The following is a 22,859-nucleotide window of genomic DNA, read 5'->3' on the forward strand; positions in this document are numbered from 1 at the left end:
TTGATAAATTATATTTAAATATTTTAAATACAATATATCGACAAAAATATAAAATACGAACATCAATCTGTTATCAATCTTTTGCCTAATGGCTGGTCAACTAAAGATTTACCTCCTAGGTCGGGGTCACAGGAAGCACATGTAAACAAAGAGGGAAAATTGTTTGTAAACAATGATCTGAAGGGTGATTTTGTTTGGGTTGAATATGGGTGTGTATTTTTACTTTATTTTACAGAAATTATATGTTACCTATTCTGATTTGTAGACATTTTTCAGAGCTGACGTATTCAAATTATACATTGAGAGGCAAGTTTCAGGTACATGTACATTGTATTTTTAATTTTATTGCAATGTGTTTACATGTATTGTGGTGTTTAGAATAATTGTCTTTTTTTTAGAAGATTGAATGTAAAGTACAGACATTTTGTAATGTCCTTGTATACATAATCTAGCAAATGAATAAATCAAATAAAACTGAAAAATAGATAAAACAAGACACCACACAAAAAATCTGAATCGCTTGCAGTATGAACTTTCACTTCCAGGGAAAACTTTGGGGTAAGCATCTTATGCTCCATCAGGTACACAGTTTTATTCCCAGTGAAAATATCCAGTAAGAATCTGTAGCTGCAATATTGTGCACTAGATTCCAGACACACTTTGTCACACAAGTCTCAGTAGTCAAGAAAGAGTTTTTTTTTCAAATGGACTATTTTCAGCATTTATGTATTACAAGTATTCAAGATGTAAATGAGCCATTTAAATACATTCTAAGTGAAATCCTGTAACTTTAACGGGCTATTTTCAACTTCAATGGGCATAAGGCCCTTGGCCCCTGCCATTCCATATCACTAAAGGTTTCTCTTAAAAAAAAAAAAAAAAAAAACAACTGTTAGAGTACACGAAATTCGTCGGTCCTGCTGGTCCTGACTTAAAAAATGGGGTTGTCTGATGTTTTTATCACAAGCAACGGTCGGAGGACAGCCAGTAAAAAATGGCCGTCACAGTGCTTTTTTCGTTTGATTATTTGTTTGGTTATTAGATGTTGACTGGTTTGCGTAATTCCATTTCCGGTCTAACATGGGGCACCAGATTGTCCACATCGTGCTAATGTGGCCTATTCAACACTTTTCCAGTGTAGTTCCTGGCATACTGCTAAGCAACTGTCATATGTTAGACTAATAATATGTCTATAAAAGATGGTGATGCTTATGGGGAAATAGCTGCAAAACGTAGCTTGAACTATTTTTTTGTGATTTTAATGTAAGATCACAAAAACAGAAAAAAGAAAAAAAAAAGAAAAGCAGAGGACGCTTACCCTACCGGTGCACCTGGTCCATGCTCCCAGTTTTTAGTGGAGTCTGAGTTGCTCATTTGCTTTTGTTACTTTGTATGTAGGATTTTAGTTACTTTATCTTTTTTGTTGTGTATGTCCGTTTTCCATGTCTGGTCTTTGTCCCTGGATTACATTCTTTTGATTACTGCTATAACCTTGGTTCCCTTGATTACTCTTGCATACATAATGTACAGTATAAATAAATCATGTCAATGGAGCTACAACTGTGTAGCTAGTAAGGGTCAACTTCAATTGCTTGTTAATCTGGTAAGACATAAATTCCTACTGTTCCAAAATTTAGGAAATGTAACAAATTTTCAAAATTGCATCTCCACATTTTAAAAATCATCACTAATTTGAAGGAATACTATTTCCTGTAACTATTGCAAACACATCTTTGATTATAATATCAATTTTAATAGAATTCTAAATTTGGCTAACAATAGAAAAAGGAACAAATATGGTAAAATGCAACAAATGCACCACCGTATACCCTTATAAAAATAGTAAACACAGAGATCACACCTTCAAGTAAGCTCTGAAAGGCCCAGACGACAAAAGTAATAAAGTCCATGGTAACAAACACTTCTTCAAAATAAACTAAAAAGTCAAAAAAATATGCATAATAATGAACATCTCCTGACTGTGAATAGGTGCATGTCTGTGTTGGGGTTAGACTAGTTTTATAAGGTCTTAACCATCTCCCTTTAATGTAAGGTCAAAATCGAACTGAAACAACGAATAAACACACCATAAAATTCACTAAGTAACCAGACCACTGCAAAAATATGACGGTGACACACATCCAGACATGTACAATTTATTTCATTGTGTTACATAGCAACCTTTGACTCTGCTTTAAAACATTGGTGGTGTGTTGATGATTTTTACTAGGTTACTATGGATACAATATACCCAAGATTTAAATCTTCTTGCATGTACATTTTTATACATTTTTGCAAATAGTCCTTTTTTCACAATATTTTATTATGAATTTTGTATTATATTTGAATATAGATGAGAGTGTGACAGATGAAGTGGAAGATGGAATTGAAGACGAAGACAGTGAAGGGGATAATTCCATTTCAGAGAACTACATGAAAACAGCAATAACAGGGAGAGGTGTAACCCTTCAGATGCTGATCACTGATGGCATTATACAACCTGGAAATGGTCTTCTTACTCTAAAATATTTGGTAAAATTTCTCCATCTCAAACTTGCATGTACATGTACATGTTATGTATACAGTGATGTACGTCTAAAATGTATATGATGCCCTTATTTTTTATTTGAATTTTAGCCCCATCCTCGAAGATAAAAAATGCTTAAAATTTTCCAACTTTCAGCAGTGAAAATTCCCATTTGTGACTTGAAACTACTCGAGATTTGTACATGTACATGTATATGGTTAAAATTGAGATTTGTAAGATATGCAAAAGCCTCTTTTCACTCTACTGTTAAAATTGGTCATCCAGAGATCATCTCATGGACTTCAGTACAAGGTAAACTGTAATGGTCCTCATCAAGGATTTTGATAACAAATTATTTTTTAAATACTTTATAAAAATGCTTCAATGCCTTCATCTAAATGTATAAAAACTATCTCCCAAAGTTGCATTTTTCATATTCTTTTTCCAAACTGCATGAACCCTTTTTGGGTCTTCTCAAGAACAGTAGGAAAATCTCTGTACATAAACGTATATACTGCGCATGTATGACACTACATGCATCACTGAGAACCTGCACACACGTAGAAAAATTTGCAAAGTATGTTTTCCATAAGACCACTGCAGTGTTCTAAGATTTTTCAAAATTGTAGGCATCTAAATGAAGATGTACTTTCCTTCAGTTAAAGTCTGCTTCCCAAACTTTACAAATTATTTTGAAAATTATGTTTTTTTACTTGCCAAATGGACAGTGGAGCATAAAAAATAACTTCCCCCCAGCCATATTGTGCTTGCCCCGGGTGATGGGAAATTGAAATCCTAGAACACTAAACCACCCTGAAAGATAGGACTGATACATTACTTCTTATAAAAGTATAATTAAAGAAGATAATGAAGGAGATAATTCCATATAGTTAAATAATTCCACTAATAAAGATTTTCAAATGGTAGTTATATGTTTTTTATTGGACTTTATATACAAAAAAGGTATTGTTGGTATACATGTACTTGTATTATTTTTGAAAACATCTGACTTCTTGTAATGATATGCACAAGAACAAATTCAACCATTTTGGTTCTAAAACATGTTTCTATATAAACATATCTGATAATTATTCCTGTGTTTGTAGTCTACTACATACATGTTTTAAAAATTATTTATAGAATCTTACTCCATAGATTATTATATTTTGACAGTTGAGACAGTTCAAATTACCAATTTTGAGACTATGCTGAAGTTTTGTTTATGATGAAAACATTTAAACTCTGCCTGATTTGATGAGGCCTGATAGTTCTACTGTAATAAGTTATTTCCATTTCTTAATTTATCTAGGGTCGAAAGTTCCTTGCTGATCTGCTACCTAATGGAAAGATTATGACCCCAGCAACAAAAGAGATGTTCAGTACACCAAGTGCTTGGGCAGCACATTGCAAACGCCAGGTTAACCCAAACAAGAAATCAGGTTGTGGATGGAACTCTGTAAGTTATACAATATTTATTAAATGTCTTAATTAGTGTGAACTGTTGAAACCATTCAGTTAAAGTTTTTTTTACTTTTTAAAATTGGATAGGCAAGAGGTAAAGCAATAATTATGTAAAAATATGGCATTAATCATGTTAATGGAACATTAATTGATACCCTGCCATATTATGGTGAAAAAGGGATTGATAAAATTATCAAAATGGTCTCACTGCAATTTGTAATTTGCTGAAAATTAAACTTTATTTGTAGTTTATGGCACTTAACAACTGTACAACATTAAAAAAAAAGTCATTGATCAAGTTATCATCTGAAACCTTTAGGGACAGACAGACAGATTGACATTCGACTTTTCGGAGGGTTTCTCCAAATACCTCACCACTTCATGTGATAGGGTATAGAAATGAAAATAACGAATGAAAATAATGAAGTGTCATTGGAACTGTAAAAAAATGATCTGCCAATAATGGACCATACATTATTGTGATAAAATTTAATTTATGTTTTGAGTTTATCAATTTTGATTGAGTTTTGTTCATTCATTTTATTAAACAGGTAATGTATAAAGGTAGAAAACTGGACACATGGAAGACGTCATGGTTCAGGAAACATCGACCTGGTAGTCCAGCGAGAAGAGAGTCTGCTGTAAGTAATTTTGTAGGATAAAAGAAATTAAAGAGCAATATCATTATGTTAAATGCTCTTGTTTTACAGGTGCTAATACATTTAATATGTTGAATGTTGAGACTATTGTATTCATTTATATAAAGATTGAAATATTGACCCTGTGTGTTATAGATTAAGTACTGTTCAAAGTTTGTGTTTATTTTTTTTAAACCTGTTCAGATATATAGAATTAGATTCCTAAATTTTGATATTTTGACTACACTACAAATGCAGAAATGATTGCAACATGAATTATGATTTGATATTCAAATCAAACAATTACAGCATTAAAATATAGATAAGATTTCAAAACGATTAATTTAATTATTCATACCATAATTCAAATTAAAATGTCTATTTCAGTCCCCCCGGGTGTTCATGACTGATTACAATCAAAACAATGAGCGTCCAGGGAGTGCAGCTAGTTTATACAGTAACCATGGTGACCGTCCTAGGAAGACTGATCTGAGCCATCTTGGAATGGATCTGTCTATAGACCTAAAGGAACAAGTGACTGAATCAAAACACAATGGACATGATTCCAAAAATAATACAATACCTCATGCTGTTGACCTCAGCACAAAACTATCATTCACCAATGGATCTGGTCCAAATCACAAGTAAATTTTGATTTTTATTTATAGTTCAATGTTCGTTAGTTATTCAATTGGAAAGAGTATCAAATATAATCACTAGTGCCAGAGAATGCCAAGAAGTGCAAGTTCAGTGCGCGAGTTAAATCATCAAATGTTCTGAGTAATTCATGATAACCAATTAATGGTCCTATTTATTATATAGATTTTCTTCTTAATTAAATGCTGTTTTCATTATACGTTTTAAATTTTGTGACTTGTGGATTGATATTTGTGTTGTTTTGGCACGAGAAAGTAAAAAATAGTGTTAGATACATGTATGATTTGTTATTGCTGGATACAGGTGGTGACTAAGACAGGTTTGACTAAATGTATTACTGATACAGTTTTGCTAGATGTGATTTTGTTTTTCAGAGTTGTGGTTCTTTCATTTATATTGTTTTGTTATGACTGTATTATTTGCAATGTTATAAGAATCTTAATATCTAATATCTAAGAAACAGAATATCCATTTAAAATCTTTCTGGTTTCTTGGATATATACTCATTGAATTAATCTCTATGACATCATGTTTTACATGCATTTTTTAGAACCTCAACAGACTGCTTAAAGAGTGATATACATGTACAAGAAGAAGGTAGGTATTTCTTGAAGCCAATTTTGTCGCAGAATAAGATTCAGCAGTCCTTTCATCATGAGTGTAAAATTAGTTGTAAGTTTCGAGGTCATTAGTGATCAAAGTATTGTGACGTCACAACTTACACCTTACTTTACCTAAAAGAGCTGCAGAAATGTATCTATTATTGAGTTGTAAAGAATATTGAGTTATCAAAAAAACCAAACTGATTGAATAGCATGAAAGCTGAAAACAAACACGTAAAAAAGTATTATTTTTCTCCCATTTTTAAGCTAGTGATTAAAATTGCACATGGCTATTTAACCATTGGGCAGTGATTGATTTTCTGCTTGAGTTTTCCCTCTGTTTTACCATTTCCTATTTTTTACTGGTTTCATGTGATAAACCAATTCTCCTTCAACCTATTTTTTATTTAAACTACCAGTATTTCTCTCTATGGTAAAATTAAGATTTTAACATGCTTGCTAAAGCTTGCATATTTTAAATCTTGAATTCACCATCTTGAGTGGTTGAGTGGAGAAATAAGTCAAACCACTCATTACATATATATGATTGTATTTAATTAGTAATAAGCCTTTTGATTGGTTGATCATGATTATTTTACATGAACTGAATCTGTACTGCGATAAAACTTTCCCTAAGTTGTTTATATCATAAAACTTGGTAAAAAAATTTAGAACACTCACAAAGTTTGAAAAGCAGAAAATTATAAGGTTCTCATTATACACAGGCAAATGTGCCATATATGATAATCATATGGTGCTCAATTCATATGGTAATCATATGACAATCATATGATATTGAACATATGACAGTCATACGATTATCATATGATTCTCATATGTTAATTTTGGCTTGAAAACATACGACTGTCATATGTTTGTTAAAAACATGATTATCTTAAGATAATCATGCGATTATCATTTGTAAAACGAAACATGATTATCAGATGGTGCTCTATTTTATTGATAATCATATGATGCAAAACATGATTCTCATGTGTGGCACATTTGCTTGTGTATAAAAAAATTAAATTATCTATACACAGGCAAATGTACCACACATGAGAATCGTATGGTTGGCATCATATGATTATCATATGAATCAAGTACCATATGATTATCATATGTGGCACAATTGCCTGTGTATAGGAAGTTAGACTTGTTTTTCCCAACTTGACAGCTTTAAAATCAAATGACAATGGCAATTGGAAAAATGCTCTGTTGAATTATATTCATATTCATGAACATTATATTTTACTTTATATTGAGTGACAAGTTGTTTTGACATTGTATGAAAAGTAAAAATGTTTTGGAGTTTTTATTTGTATATTGAAAATCAGTCCAGAATTTTTTTTTAATTAAAAAATTGACCCTTCAAAAGCACAATTAAAAATTGAACATATTCTTTAAACTACTGTAATAATTTTTCAGCTTTAAACCTGTCCATGAAAGAGCCAGATAAAAGTTGTACCTCTGGGAACCAGAGCAACAAAGGGAGAGAATCAGTTCATCATTCCATACTGGGCAAAAAGAACCAAGATCTGTAAGCTATTGTCAACATAATGATAGAGGTTTTACTTTACTTGATCTTATGAGTCTAGCTGAATTCAACCTGTCCTAATAGTGAAATCATTAAAAGAATTGTGTCAGTTCTCAAACTACACAGCTGGAAAATAAAAAAAATATTAGGAACTGGTAAAGCATTCTTAATTTCTTCATTAAATGACATAAAAAAGACGGCAGTCATTTGACACAGTTGAGGTTTAAAAAAAATGTACCGTATTTTCCGGACTATAAGTCGATATTTTTTTCAGTAAAGTGTCAGCCTCGACTTATCGTCCACTTCGACTTATCTAAGGATTTTTCAAGAAAAATGTTCATCGAAAATGCTTTTCATAAGATTTGTTTAGTTCACTTTCGATTGCTTTAATTCAGAATTTTTGGTAAACTGCAATCAACGAAAGCCATCACTCAAACAGTGAAACCGGCGATTGAATTCAAATATCATTGATCATTGCCGCTATCCATTTATGAATGAATACATTGATGTTAATAAAAACTCTGGGACTTTGAAACTATTAAAATAATATAAATAAACTCTAGAAGATACATTAACAAAACTCTTTTTTTACTTGGAATACATTGTCAAGTGTTTCCGAGTTATTGGTCCTTTATTATGCAAATTTATACCCATTTATGGTATGTGGTAACATATTCGCATGTGGCTCAAATTATGATTCAATTAAGGTATTATCTAAATGGCTAATTGCAACCAAATTTGAAGGTAACAATTATTTCTTATTGTATTTCGTAATACCAGGTAATATTGTTTACTAATTACCGCTCGTAATTATGACCAATTCATCAAACAATTTCCTGCTTATTTCACAAATGGCTGCCCACGTTTGACATGTTTACAATTTCATACTCCTGATGATCTATGGCTTCAGAGCCATTGACACACCATTCAATAAAAATAATTGAACTCGCAGACAAAGTACACTTTAACAAAAACACATATATTTATTTAATTCAGAAATCTTATACTTAGTAACATCGCTGGAATAATATGCAGTTGAAAACAAACCGCTCAACTTGGATCTCCGTTGACACGTACAATATAAATGCACACGTCTGACCCTCAACTTATCTGCTGAATTCGACTTATCTATGTTTTTTTCGTCGATTTTTGTCAGATTTAGGCAATTTGACTTATAGTCCGGAAAATATGGTATTGCCTCCTGTAGGGAAATTATTTTATTTTTCAAATACATTTTACTTTGAGTTAATGGGGAAACATTGTAGACTTTACCAGTGCTTGAGCTAAAATGGTCATATAATTTTAGGGTATACACAAAAAGCTAGATATTAGGATAGTAGACACTATGTTTTTAGCCTGATACAAATACACTTTGGCAAAAGGAAGGAGGCTATGCTTAGAATGACAAACAGGATTTCTAGAACAATAAGTAGTTCAACAAACAATGCACTATAAATAACATGTTAACTAAAATAAACACAAAACACTTTAGATGAATAGGCAAACCTGACTCCATTAAAATTGAACTAGGTGCACCAGAAGAGTAAGCGTCCACTTCTTATCCATTAATACACTTCGATATCTTATATGGTGTCAAATCTAGATTTAAGGATGTTCGCAAGTCATATTCAGCAATTTTTGGCAGATTTTTAGACTCCTCTGGGGTTTTATTTCTTTCTTAGCACAAATATTTTTTTTGGCCGGTGCCCCCCACTTTTCTTTCCATAATTTCATTAAACAATTAAAATGTTGCTTGAGAATAATTTTTTAATGAAATTTTCATTATTTCTTAGGGTTTTTAATATAAAAAACACCAAAACCTATGGAAAACGAGAGAAGTCCTTTTCCCACCAAAATTTCAAATGCTCCTATCTCAAAACCAAGCACACTGACCAATCATTTTTGTTCTTGTATTGTTTTAGCATGAAAGAACTTAAAAGATTTTACAACCCTTTGAAATCTTTGTTATTCTTAAACTGAGCAGCAAACATTCTTAAATGAAATGGGAAAGTACAACAGTTTGTACAGATTTTCTCCTGGCGAGGATGGCCATATGACAGCCTACAAGTTCATAATGTCAACATAAATTTTTTGAGTAAAAAAAAAGTTTTGGCTTAGGTCTTGGATTTTTTTTTTTACAAATTCTTGTTACTGGTTACTGATCTATTGTAGTGAGCCAGGTACATTTGTGTCATGTGAATCATTCAAATCATTGGGGAAAACTCAGCCATTTACAGTATCGTTATCATCTAATGTTTTGTTATTATTGGTAAGTTTTATTAGTGAAGTCTTTGAAAACTAAAGTTGTCTGAATTGTTATTGTAACCTAGGAAATTATTGTGCTATCGTTTTTTTGTCAAAGTTTTTCCAACAAGTTTGCTTAAGCACAGATTTAAATTCACAATTTGTCCAAAAATCATATTTTAAGTTCTGTAAAGAAAATATCCATGGCAGTATAAACTGTAGTTTTACCCTGTAAAAAGAGAAACTATTGTGATTTTTTATAAGCTACAGTATTAAGGGCTATTCTAGTGAAATATCTCTGAATGGGGTGGAATGCTACAGTTCATAAGGGGTATCACCAAGAGAATTAATTTAATTTTACAATGCATTAAATTGTGGAAAGTAAAATATCAGAAATGTTTAAATAATTAAGTGGCATTCTGCCCCCTCCATGGTAATTTTACTAGAATATCCCTTAGTCATTTTAAAAAGTGTTCTTGTGGACATTTTAGGACATGAGAACCTATTTTTCTTAGCACGGTCTGATCCTGTAATGTGTGTATGCCTCTGTCTTCAGATGTAGCAGTGGCCATTAAGTTTTAAATGCTTTCCCTATGTTGTACTGTGTATGCTTCTCTCATCTAGTCATACATCGGTCATACTTCCATATCCTGTAAAAATAGGTCATATATCCATATCCTGTAAAACAGACATCTGGATAGCTTGGCCGTACATCGGTCATACATCCATAACCTGTAAAACAGACATCTGGATAGCTTGGCTGTACTTTGGTCATACATCCATATCCTGTAAAACAGACATCTGGATAGCTTGGCCGTACATCGGTCATACATCCGTATCCGGTAAAACAGACATCTGGATAGCTTGGCAATAAATCGGTCATACATCCATATCCTGTAAAACAGACATCGGGATAGCTTGGCAATAAATCGGTCATACATCCATATCCTGTAAAACAGACATCTGGAAAGATTTGAGTCTGCATTTATTGTCTTAGTTGTGGATTTTATGTTTTAGCATATTTCCATTTATGATCAGTTTACTCATTGTGCCTTGTCTTTGTTGAAAGATACATGTACTATATATTTTTATTTATTTATTTAGGACTTCCATTGCCACCTTACCTCAAGTGAAGTTGTGGGGTACCTAGGGGGAACCTGGAACACTAAATCTCAGCGTAAGACTTTTATACATTATTGTCTAGTTCTTAAATTACTGTAATAGTTCTGTAGTCTGTTCCTACAGTTACTGTAATAGTTCTATAGTCTGTTTCTACAATTACTGTAATAGTTCTATAGTCTGTTTCTACAAATACTTAGGGGTGGATCAAGATTTCAGATAAGGTGAGAGGCATAGAAAGAATTTTGGGTTTTAAAACTTGTGAAAAATCTAGATTTCATGTGAAAAAACAAAACATATTCCAATAATTTAGGTTTGGACGTATGTCAGGCACATTCATCCGTGGATCCAAGTCTGATACTAGTACTGTAATAGTTCTTATTTTGTTTCCAAACTTTAACATATTTCTATAGTCCAAGGCTATAATGTGATCAATATAAATGATTTTATAAGGTTATAAAACATATTTTGAAAGTTTTTGTTAGTTTTACAAATTGCATTTCAAGCATTCAGATCAAACAGACAAACTTTAATATGTGCTCTTATCTTTGCCTTCATTTTAAGCATTGATGGAGTTTTATCTGCAATGTCAGTCTAAAACCTGTACAGCTGAGGTTGCCATACCGTATGGTTTAATCAGACATTTATGTGAACAAATACACTATTGGTATTCGGGAAAAAAATTCATTTCCTATAGTTTTCTATCGTAGCATTTATAGCCTTCATACATGTACATGTATCTCAAAGTAAATAAGGTGCTGATTATTTCAGATCTAAGCATCATAGAAGCATTCCCATGTAAATGTAAGCTGACTGATGGTCACAAGTCTACATCAATAGAAGATGAGGTAGGATACTAGCCTTTGTTAATATAATGAAATATGTCTGATTTTAATACATTTATTGATCTATATTACATAAACGGTGACAATAATTGAGGCAGATACTAAATATATTCATTATGTTTAGATTTGACTGACATGGGAGTTTTGCTGACTTGTTTTTTTTCTGATTTAAAGCTGTTTTTTTACAGAGTTCAGATACTTTTTAAAATATTTATTGCACATTTGTAAATCATCATAACTGCTTCCCTTAAGGGTCTTCTCACATTCCAATGGATGTCACTTATGCATGATAATGATCAATATGTCCCAGACTTTATCTGTATATTTTAAATATTGTTGAACTTTTAAAACAGATAAAGACGTCTATGCAGAGACAAGGCTTGTCATTGGTTGGTTGGTATCACAGTCACCCTCACAGCCAATCAGATCCAACGATAAGGGATATTGGTTGTCAGATGTCATATCAGCTCTGTATGAAGGGCTCCGGTGCTTCATATTACCCCTGTGTGGGTATCATATCCTGTAAGTATTCTACATCAAAAGTTTTGTTAATCCTCTTGCCTCAGTGCCATGGTTTCAACACTATTTGTCTTTCACACTCTCCAGACATTTGATGACAACTTTCTCAAGACCTACAGTGTAGCTTTGAATGGAATTTGAGCTTTGTATGGCCCATTTGCTATTTTGAATTGATCATAATTGGTCTTGTTTAATATTGTTAAACATTCAGACAAAAGATATATTTTTCTATGCATAGCAGTATGATCATTTTTGATTGGAAATCATAACTTTGAATGTGAAATGTTGAGTCAAAAAATTGACACGACAAATTTTGAATCAATTAAATGGCTATATTTTAACTACCCATAGCAAACATAATTTTCTTCTGCTTTAAATCGTGTTTTATCATTATGTTTCTCTTTTTACCATTAGTTTACTTCATTTTTTTGTCAATTTATGCTTTTTTGTTGGATTTGTAAAATCGTAGTAAATAATTTATCAAGAAAAATAGTGTTTAATTCATTAGTATTTATGTAGTACAAGAGAATTGTAACTTTGTTCCTGTGTTATTTGTTAAGCACCTTTGTTTTATTCCAGCTCCATACTTTAAAGTTCAGAGTGATTTAGATTCCAGTTATAACATGTTCATGGTTATGCCACCTATCGAGGTAATTACTGATTAATTAATGTAGGAAAAGTAAAAGAATTTGTTAACCCAAATGAGGCCATCCTTAAAAAATATCGGCTTGCTGTTTATGGACTTACTATTCTAGATGTGCCGCTGAACAACAAGTATTCCCTCACATGTTTACCATAGAGATCCTAGGCAGTAAAAGAATTCATACTCCGGATGCAATTCTGCCATCTTTAAAGTAAAACCAATAAAAAACCAAAGAAAGTATTAGATATAAGGGATATGGTGAATATGTCAAAGTGACCACAACTTCACTAGGATGAAAAATGTCAAGGCCACCCATTGGTCTTCAATGAATGATGAGGAAACCTTTGCACCACAGGGCTGACTGCAGCTGGCCCCAAAACAACAAGGTACACATGTACAGCGAAATAGTTGTCCCTATACACTCCAGCAACATAAAAGTACTGAATGTGAAAATAAAACAATACAGAGATGTGTAGAGCATATATGTATAAAAGAATGTGTCGTTAAAAAAATAGTTTAAAAAAACTTGCCTTTTGGGTTAATAAATGTTCATAATGTACCATGTGTACAGGAGAAAAATTGCAACATACGTTTTTCATACTTAGTATGCTTTGAAAACATTTGAAATACATGTTTTTTATATGTTTTGGACTACCATAAAAAAACATGTAAAGCATGTGTTTCTAACGAACAAATTCAATATTCATGAAAAATGAGTAAATAAAAAATCATTCATACATATTTAGATGCATTTATTCTCAATAATACACCATAAAATGAGACGAGTATGGTTTCACATTATCTTCAAAAACTTGTACTTTTTTAAATGTGCAAATATGTATTCACCATACTGGTCTTAAACACGTTTCCATAAATTATGTTTTTAAACATGTGAAAACTTATGTTGCAATTTTGCCTATCTATAATATATAAAATGTATATGTGTCTGAAATCTAACCATTGTACATCATCTGTATGAATATGTCTTCTCTTCCAAAGGATGATCAGACAGACTCATGTGGTATTCCTATGAAAGTCTCTTATGTACTGAAACAAAACCCATCACTAACTGAAGAACTTCTCAGTGAAATGGTAAGTGTTATAGCAGATGTTAGCAGCATACTGTGAAATAGTTCATTTTCATGGATTCTTATTTTTACATTTTAGGATATCAATTCCTTTTTGCTACATGTATTTCTTATTTTTGTGACTTATTTACTATATTTAAGTACAGGTCTGCCTTAAAACCAGGCAGAAGCTTATGATTAGTGATTCATGCATTTCTTAATCCCAAAAATCTTTTTTTAGGATGTAACAAATGAACAATCTCATTGATTATCTTGGGTATGATGAATCATCCCCTGCCTGGTCTTTAGACAGAACCATACTTAAGATGTATTCTTTATCAAAAGGACTAATTCATGGCTATTTATTGTGATTTTTAGCTCACCTGGATGTAGGCCATTTGTGCTATTGCCATCACTTGGGTCCAGAGTCATCATCGTTAACATTTTTTCAAACATATTTTCCTCTGAAACAATTGAATGGATTTGGATGAAACTTACCATGGTTGTTCTATTTAAATAGGGTTTCCTGCATGAAGTATTTGCTTCAATTTTTTATCCATAGAAAAACATGGTTGCTAATCTAAAAATAGAACATCAGGGTCAGACAGAAGTTTTTCTCGTTTATCTACAAAACCAATAGGTTTAACCAATTCTGACAGGCTAAAAATATTCAACAATGTAGATCTATCTGTGGTCAAATTTTGGTGATGAAAATCTGTTGACCCACATTGCAGTTATTGCCCCTTTTCATGATTTTTGACTAATTTTGTGTTATTTTAAAAAAAATCTTCTTCTTTGAAACTACTAATCAGAATCAAATGAAACTTATTAAGATTATTTTTTAGTGTATTCTGCACAAACTAATTGTTAAAAATTTTGAAATTCTGATGAACATTGCCTCTGTTGAACCCAATAATCAGTCAATCTGTTACTAAATTAGAACTTATGGGTCAAAGTTTATTTTTTTCTAATAACTCAGAAAACCATTTAATTAGCAAAATTCTGATGGAGTGTAATATTGTTCACCATCAGAAGATGACCTGCACTGAAAGTTCAAAATGATTTGTTGCCCGATATAGTGTTTTGATCCCTGAAACCAACTTTTTTGTTGTTTTTCATGTATACAACTCTTCTTCTCTGAAACAATTTGACAAAATTTAAATTTAAAAGTTGGTATAATTTTTTAGAGTATCCTGCATAAACTGATCATTTAAAACTTCATTTTTTCAAATAACTGTCATTACTAAAAAAGAACACAGGGGTTAAAATTCTTTTTTTGCTATTTTTTACTTCAACCAAAGAAGAAGAATGAAGATGGAAGCTTCTCATGAGATCAATATGATATTCTGAGTTCATTGGCTTTGTTGAAATTTTTTTTTCAGGCAGCCATTTTGCAACCTTTTTCACCAGTTCCTCGGATTCAAATGATTTGTTGGTTTCTTTGGGAAATATGGTATTCTGAGTTGATTGGTGAAGACCAAGTTCGTTCTGGGCCACCACTTTCTCATAAATTTTATACTTGCTTTGATTTTTAGTGACAATTGGTTTACATAGTAAACATGGTCTCCTGCATTGAATGATGATGATGAAAATGTTGTATAGCCATGACTTTACTTCATTTTATATTCTTTTTCAGCAAATGTATACTTGGCTAATGCCCTTCGACCTGGTGGAATAAAAGGGCATAGGGGTACCCCTGCCCAAATTTTTTCAAGAGGTTCTAAAAACATTTTGAAGGCATTTCCAAAATTTTACAGTGTATTAGGTACTCAGTTGAACTTACAACATTCATCAATATATGCTCTTTTTTAGCATTTTTTTGTCAAACATGGTAACAAAGCATGATGCGTTTAATTACTTAGTTAATAAGGCATGTTTTGCCAGGTGAGCGATTCAGGCTCTTCAGGAGCCTCTAGTTTTATTGCTCATAAAATTAGTGAAAATAAATTGCCTGTGGTAATACATGCAAGTTCTAACATCACATGATTCATATTCATTTGTATTTTACAGAAGATGTTTTCTTTTTCTGTTTTACAAAACAAATTTTAACTACATTCAATTACATCCACTGTATTGTAGAAATGTATCTTTTAATGTTTTTTTTTTTTTTTATTTTACAGAAAAAATTAAGAGATTTCTACAATGGATCATCTGATTGGGTTAACTTCAGCCATTCCTGGCAGTCATCAATCAAATATATTGATAAATTAAAGGTAAAGCCCAGACATGACATCTTGCACTATGAACAGAATTTCAATTTATTTTCATTTCATTTTAAAGACTCTTTAATGTAAGAAGTGTTGATGCGGGCATCATATGTAGATAATGAAGATATGCTTTAGAAATATAGTTATTGTTGGAGATATGTAGCTATGCATTAGAAATTTCTTTTTATTTTTATTATTGTATATTTATACAATTATTGCTGGAGTATTCCAAAGGGAGATAATCCAACTTTATCAGTATTTAAAAAGGGGTATTTTCTTTGTGAGCTTGCACACATTATTTTTTTTTCTAGAATTTGGAGGAGAATAATAGGTTCTTACATGAGTGAAGATTTAAGATGGGGTTAAAGTTCATGAGTTTGAGAAATTCTCAAAAGACCAAGAATTTCTCTAACGAGGGGAAGATAACCCAATCTTTGATCTGAGTATAAATACCTGTTTCTCCCATGAAAACATATATATTTTGTTTGCTTCTCCTTGAGACTGCCACCATTTCTTGAAGCATAGTATATAAGATGTCATATTTTCTCTTGTCTCAGTTTTGAATATGTCTGTGATGCTGCCACTTCAAACATTTCATTGGCTAAGAGAAAGGGATAAGAACGTGCATGACCTTGTCTTACATGTGTCGTCTCAATTACAAAGAGCGATTACAAGAAGAATATATAGATCTGACCTACTATGAACATGTTAAATCAATGCCTGATCACTTTAATCCTTGACAGCATGCCTATTGATTCAAGTGTTTTTATTGGCTGTTGTTTTTTTTTTCTTTTCAGGAATCACTGTCAAACAAGCTGCCGTCTGACCAAATGGATGGAGGTACACTGTTAGATTTTGTCGAGCACTTAGTACTAAAGATATAATATGTTAGCTGTCATCCACAGATACTGCTAAAAAAGTACTATATTCTTCTGTATACTATACTTTGGGCTGAATATAACCCAATATTTCTTACTGCTGGAAAAATTGTGTTGAATCACAGCATACTAATATCCCCAGATTGAAACTTTCTGAAAATTGATTTGTTTTAATATTTGACCTAGTTTATGTGATATAATCAAATGTTTGACATTTTTATTTGTTGAACTGTGAAATAGTAAATGAATTATTGTCCTAGGTATAAATATGTAAACATAACTTTGGTCAAACATTAAAAACAGTCCTTATAATTTTTATAAATATCAATTTCTAATTGATTCCAGTTTAAAGAATGTGTTAATCTATTAATTCTATTTAGATTGGGATTATGTGAATGGGGGACTGGGCACCATATGATTTAATTGAATTCATAGTAACAAATTGATCAATACTAATAACTTTTGTTGCCTAGAAACACAAACTAAAACAATTAGAAGACTTGTACAGATGAAATGAAAGTATGTAGATGTGTTTATTCATTTTGCTTTGGAGTATTTGGAAACAGAGGGATGTATTGATTGCCAGGTACGAAGTTTAAGATCTGACTAACTGTTTGTTATGTGTTCATAACTAACTGCTGCATCATTTCCGTGATTTCTAACTTGTTGATAAAAAAAACCTCACAACATTTAATAGACCCTAGTTAACCAAATATTACCTCCATTGTAAGATTTAGTTGTGAGACCGGTGGTGCCATGTTTGTTAAATTGTAAGTGATCTATTACACTTGAAGAGGCGATTTCAAGATTTCTGGTTTAAGGGAGCAAGAAAAAAAAGGTACAAAAATTTGCAATGCACATTTTTTTAAGGGTATGTAAGATTCTGTGCAAAAAATCTATATCTTTCAAATTATTTATGAGGCTTGTATCTTCTTTCTACCCCACTTGAAATCATGGCTGAAGTTTTATTATTTACTATTTTGATTGCATTGGTTATATTTATATCATACACCCTAGTTAATGCTACTGATCTGTCAATCCTTTTGATGCCTGTATGTCTGTTTCCATATTTTAGCTAAACCACTGCCGATTTAATGATTTCAAAATGTCATGTTTTTTGTGCACTTGAATGTTTTACATTATCAGTGACTAAATAAGTTGTTTATGAAACATTCCTGATTTACTGTTTTTTTTACAACACATGTAAATGTAGATTTTCATGGTTCAGCATTATAAGGTTTCACACTTTTAATTGATGAATTACAGCACATACCATGATGATATTCATGGAATAGACTTGGTCTTTCCTTGATCACATGACATTCATTTGATGAACTGACTAAGGTACTGTACATAAAAGTAATAACAAAATTATTGAACTGAGAATCACTAAATCGCAGGGACTTATTAAATACATGTAATACATTAACTGACAAGAATAAACAGTAAATAAACAGCTACAGTGTCTCGGATGGTTCCGGCATTTCAAAGTGATATGATGGGTTAAACCAGGTAGATAACTGAACAATCAGCTCACCAGTTGATTTATTCAATAGAATTTTTTTTTCTATGTCTGATAGTCTGATGGAAAGTTAAAACCTTCTCAATGGTCAAAAGATTTACTGAAAGCACTTAATCAAAGGAAGACTAAGTATTACTAGTGTATGTACTGTAATACCTTAATGGTAATGTTATTAACATATTGGATATGTATTCAATTGATATTTTTCTACTAACCAGATGAGGAGTTGCACAACAATTATTTTATGCTCCTGGCCTCCAGATGTTGTGCATCCAAGTTTTACTGCTGTATGATTTCAGTATTTGAAACTTTGCACTCTTTGGTCATATTTTATTCAGATGTACAATACTAGTACAATTGGTTGTACAAAGGTTGGTTTATGTGATAGTAATCTGCCTCCCTACTTATACACATTTACATCCAATTTAATGTATTATGACATTACAATTTGTGAAAAGTGGCTCCTAAAGAAACATTGAAATTATATCATTGTGTGAAGTCAGTATTTTTAATATATGTTGAAAAAATTGCTGTAATTTGTGATCTTGTATATAATTCAAAAACTATTTTGTTATTAGATAAGAGAGTGTGTGCACTTAGTACTATCTATAACACAGATTGTAATGATAAAATATGTATTGTTTAAATTTTGACTGTTATGATATATTGACAAAAATTATTTGAGGAAGAGGCTTGAATTGTCTCAAACTTGACCCTTGTGGAATTTAAAAAAAAAAACAAACCTTAATTGGCCTGGCCTTAAGAATATTAGTAAGTGGGAACTCATGTTGAAGACATAGATTTTATATGGTTGTGTCATAAGGTGTATATATAGTGTGCAAAACAGTGGGATATAAAACACAGTAAATTGTACAGTCTGTGTTAATTTTAAAGTGCTGGAAAGAATCAGGCGAAATTGTAAAATAATGAATCATGCTCAGAAAAAAAACGCACAAATTTGACAATGTTTGAACAAATATTATGATCTATTGAAGACGAATTAACTGTTTGTCTTCAAATTATAAGAGATGCAGAAAAGTGAGTTCAAATTTATGATAGAACGAAAGGGGAAAATGAGTTACCTCCCTTTGAAGATGAAATTTCAATGAATTTCATATAATTTACACTTCAAATTACTGATACTTAAAAATTAATGTCATTTCTGCTTGTCAAATAACATTTTGAATAAAATTGCATTGAAAAACTTTTTTTTTTCACCATGATTCATCCACTGCCTGACTCTTACAGAGAATAGTACTTAAATTTTCTTATCTTCTGTTTGTATCTACTTAGTACTTGATCAAATAATTTTTGACAAGTTTATAATTTTATAACATGATTTATGACACACTATGAGCGTTTTACTTGTCAGGTCATATGCATGCATTTTTTTACCATAATTTGAAGGAAGACATTTTTGTATGTATGTTTATTTTAACAATCAGAGCATATTTTAGTTAGGGCATTAATATCAGGACTTAATCATAGACAGACATTACATGTGTATAGTGCAATCATGCTAAGTACAGTTATCTTTAATATTTTATTACATGTATATTGAAAAAAAATTATGCTCTGGATACTATGAAAAAGATTATGTTCATTTGCCCACATCCTTTTTGTTATAGCTTTCTCTGCAATTGTGTCATAGCCATATGATATTTTGACTGAATCCTCCTATAGACAAGCCATGTTGTGGGATTCAATGTCAGAATTAAGTGACACCAACTTCCTGTTTTGTTTAAGTGTAATGTATTACATTTCTTTTATTTTCAGTTTTCTTTACCAAAATGTTTAAAAGTTTTATAAGCACTGCAAACTTTCGTTTAGGGAATATTTATCAGCGGAGTGCCATGTGACGTCACACATTTTTGTGCAGCTATACAAAAATTTTCATTCTCACTCGACTGGTATTAGATTGAAAGTTATTGCATAGGAAGAACAAAGGAATTTTAAACAGAATAGGAATAACTTAATTTATATTTTGCCTGTATGGATTACTGAGCAGGGGTATCATTTAGTGAGCTTTACTCACACTGTTCTTGTTATATTTAATTTTCATGCACATTAATGCATCTGACAGTGCAAGGCTATTATGTTGTGTGTTATACAATTCTACATATCAAAATATACAAATTATTAAACATGTATTTACAATGTACCATTTTGACCAGCAATATTTGTTCAATTGTTAGCAATACTCTCATTTTCAATTTGTATCATACACTCGTGTAGTTATTGTGTTGATTTGTATGTATCTGTTTAGCTACTGTAAAATTGGGTGAATTTGAGGCAAAAAGGAATTCGAAAAATGTTCATATTTTTATGCAAATGAAATAGTTACTTAAGACCTGAATAATTATTTTATGGAATTTAATTTGCATTTTTTGACAGATCTGAAAAAGAAATGCCAAAATGACCACTCATGAAAATTAATTGCTTTATTGTATATTTTTTACTAATTCAGGAAATGTTTGGAGTAATTTTATGATGTAAAATGCCTATGGATTTAGTACAGCTTTTAAAACTCCTACATTGCTTTTACTTTTATCAAATTCTAGCAATCAAGAAAAGTTTCAATATTGCAAAAGACTTTCTATAATTTCTTAGTAAACAGTTCATATTTTATTAGTTGAAGGTAATTTACACAAGTTATCTTCTATTACCAAGTAACTACTAGTTAGATTTGTCAATCAATTAATTATATTTATGTTATAGGTGGGTCACTTGCTGGTTTACTTGACATAATTAAGCTTAAACAGAATACAGTGGATGAATCAAGATAATTGTACTTATTTCAGACAGGAGGTGATCCATTTATGTCAAAATCCATCAAACTCACTTTTATTTCTTCTTCAGATACAGTTACTGATCATATAACCAGTCATACTTTTTCATTTGGGGGTTGGGCTTTTGAGGTAAAAATTATATAGGTAGTAAATTGGTATTTTGCCAGAGTTAACATTCTTGATTTGGTTGATTTTAGTGGGAGATGAATATATGATTATCTCAAATTTACAGATCTGACAACAGGAAAGATTTTAGTTATGTTAAAATATAACATATGTTGACCAAAAAAAATATTTGTTCAATTTTTTTTTTACAAAATGAATCACTTTACCATTGACAGTGTCTGAATTTTATATGGATTGATACTTAAAGATTCTTAATTTTAATACAAAGAAAAAACATTGTATTGAAAGGAAAACATATCACCACATACTGTCATGTAGTAAAATGCATTAACATTTGTTGTTTACCATGACAGAAATATCACATTATTTTTGTTAAACAGAACATCATTTTGTTTATTAAGACTTAACAATTTTTCCTATATTTTTAGGTATTTTTTTCTGTTTTTCATATCTTAACAAGAGTTCATTAAAATCATTATTAATAAGTTCTACATCAAAAATTTTAAAAATATAGATTAGTATCATTATGTTATTTAGAATTTCAGATAAGTTGTGGATCTAAACAATCATGTTGAAGTCGAACATTTCATCACCAAAAGTAAATTAAAAAACCATCTCTCCAATCTAAAGCCACAACACTGTGAAGGGTAGCATAATCAAACATATACCATAGGCAATAAGGCATTATCAGGTTTTCATTTGATGCCAAACGTTTTCTTTCTCTCTTTTTTTTCTCAAAGTAATCGATCTTCTTCAGCAGTCAAAAAGGTTTATACATATAATTACCTGGTAGAGATGGTATTATCAACATTGTATTGATAGGCAATAGATCGTAGCCTTTAAGAAATCAAATGGAATATGTACTATGTATATATTTATTGTTACTGCGTTTTGACTTCTGTTTTTCCGTTAGTTTGCCAAAATCATGACTGATTTTCAATGTACATAATTAAATATACATTATCCGGATGCAAAAATAAAATTCTTCATGTGGGACTTGCTCTTTGTCAATTGCCCTTTCTGACGTATTCGTATTGCAAGTGCCTTTTTTTTCGTGGGTTTTGTTTTTCTTATCTTGTGTTATTTTTTTATGCAATTATACCCCTGCTGTAAAGGAGAGGGGGCTTACAGTTTTACCCTTGTTTTTCTTACCATCCGTAAGAGTAATTAAGGGAACCAAGATTCTAGCGGAAATCAAAATGTAATCCAGGGACAAAGACCAGATATGGAAAACAGACATACACAACAACGATCATAAAGTAACTAAACTTATACATACAAAGTAACAAAAGTAAATGACCAACTCGGACTCCACTAACGTAACAAATGCCATTTGATTGATGATATCCGTTTTTGGAACTTCCTGTTCACCGAAAACTTCGCTTATTTTTTTACTTTATATTTTTGAAAGTTGACATTTTCGTCGCACTTTTCTCATCAACCACAATGTACTAGTATTCATCACAGCGGCTTGAAAT

At 31.3% G+C, this 22,859-nt stretch overlaps 1 protein-coding gene across 2 annotated transcripts; it reads left to right on the top strand.

Moving 5' to 3' along the window:
• The first annotated feature begins 89 nt into the window (after positions 1-89).
• LOC148599193 (MPN domain-containing protein-like) lies at positions 90-22,377 on the top strand. 2 transcript variants are annotated; one of them, XM_088559722.1, is made up of 15 exons: positions 90-209; positions 2,354-2,532; positions 3,837-3,983; positions 4,540-4,629; positions 5,014-5,270; positions 5,834-5,880; positions 7,314-7,425; positions 9,595-9,691; positions 10,771-10,843; positions 11,557-11,633; positions 11,984-12,152; positions 12,729-12,799; positions 13,792-13,884; positions 15,980-16,072; positions 16,864-22,377. In XM_088559722.1, the coding sequence occupies exons 1-15, from the start codon at positions 206-208 to the stop codon at positions 16,948-16,950; spliced, it is 1,596 nt and encodes a 531-aa protein (XP_088415848.1). In that variant the 5' UTR covers positions 90-205; the 3' UTR covers positions 16,951-22,377. The 2 variants fall into 2 exon arrangements, with proteins under 2 accessions (XP_088415848.1, XP_088415849.1); XM_088559723.1 differs by having other exon boundaries at positions 114-317.
• Positions 22,378-22,859: the final 482 nt, after the last annotated feature.

The sequence above is a fragment of the Perna viridis genome, chromosome 13, assembly GCF_037379345.1.
Source record: "Perna viridis isolate PV_CMFRI_1.1 ecotype Kerala chromosome 13, ASM3737934v1, whole genome shotgun sequence".
Taxonomy (NCBI): domain Eukaryota; kingdom Metazoa; phylum Mollusca; class Bivalvia; order Mytilida; family Mytilidae; genus Perna; species Perna viridis.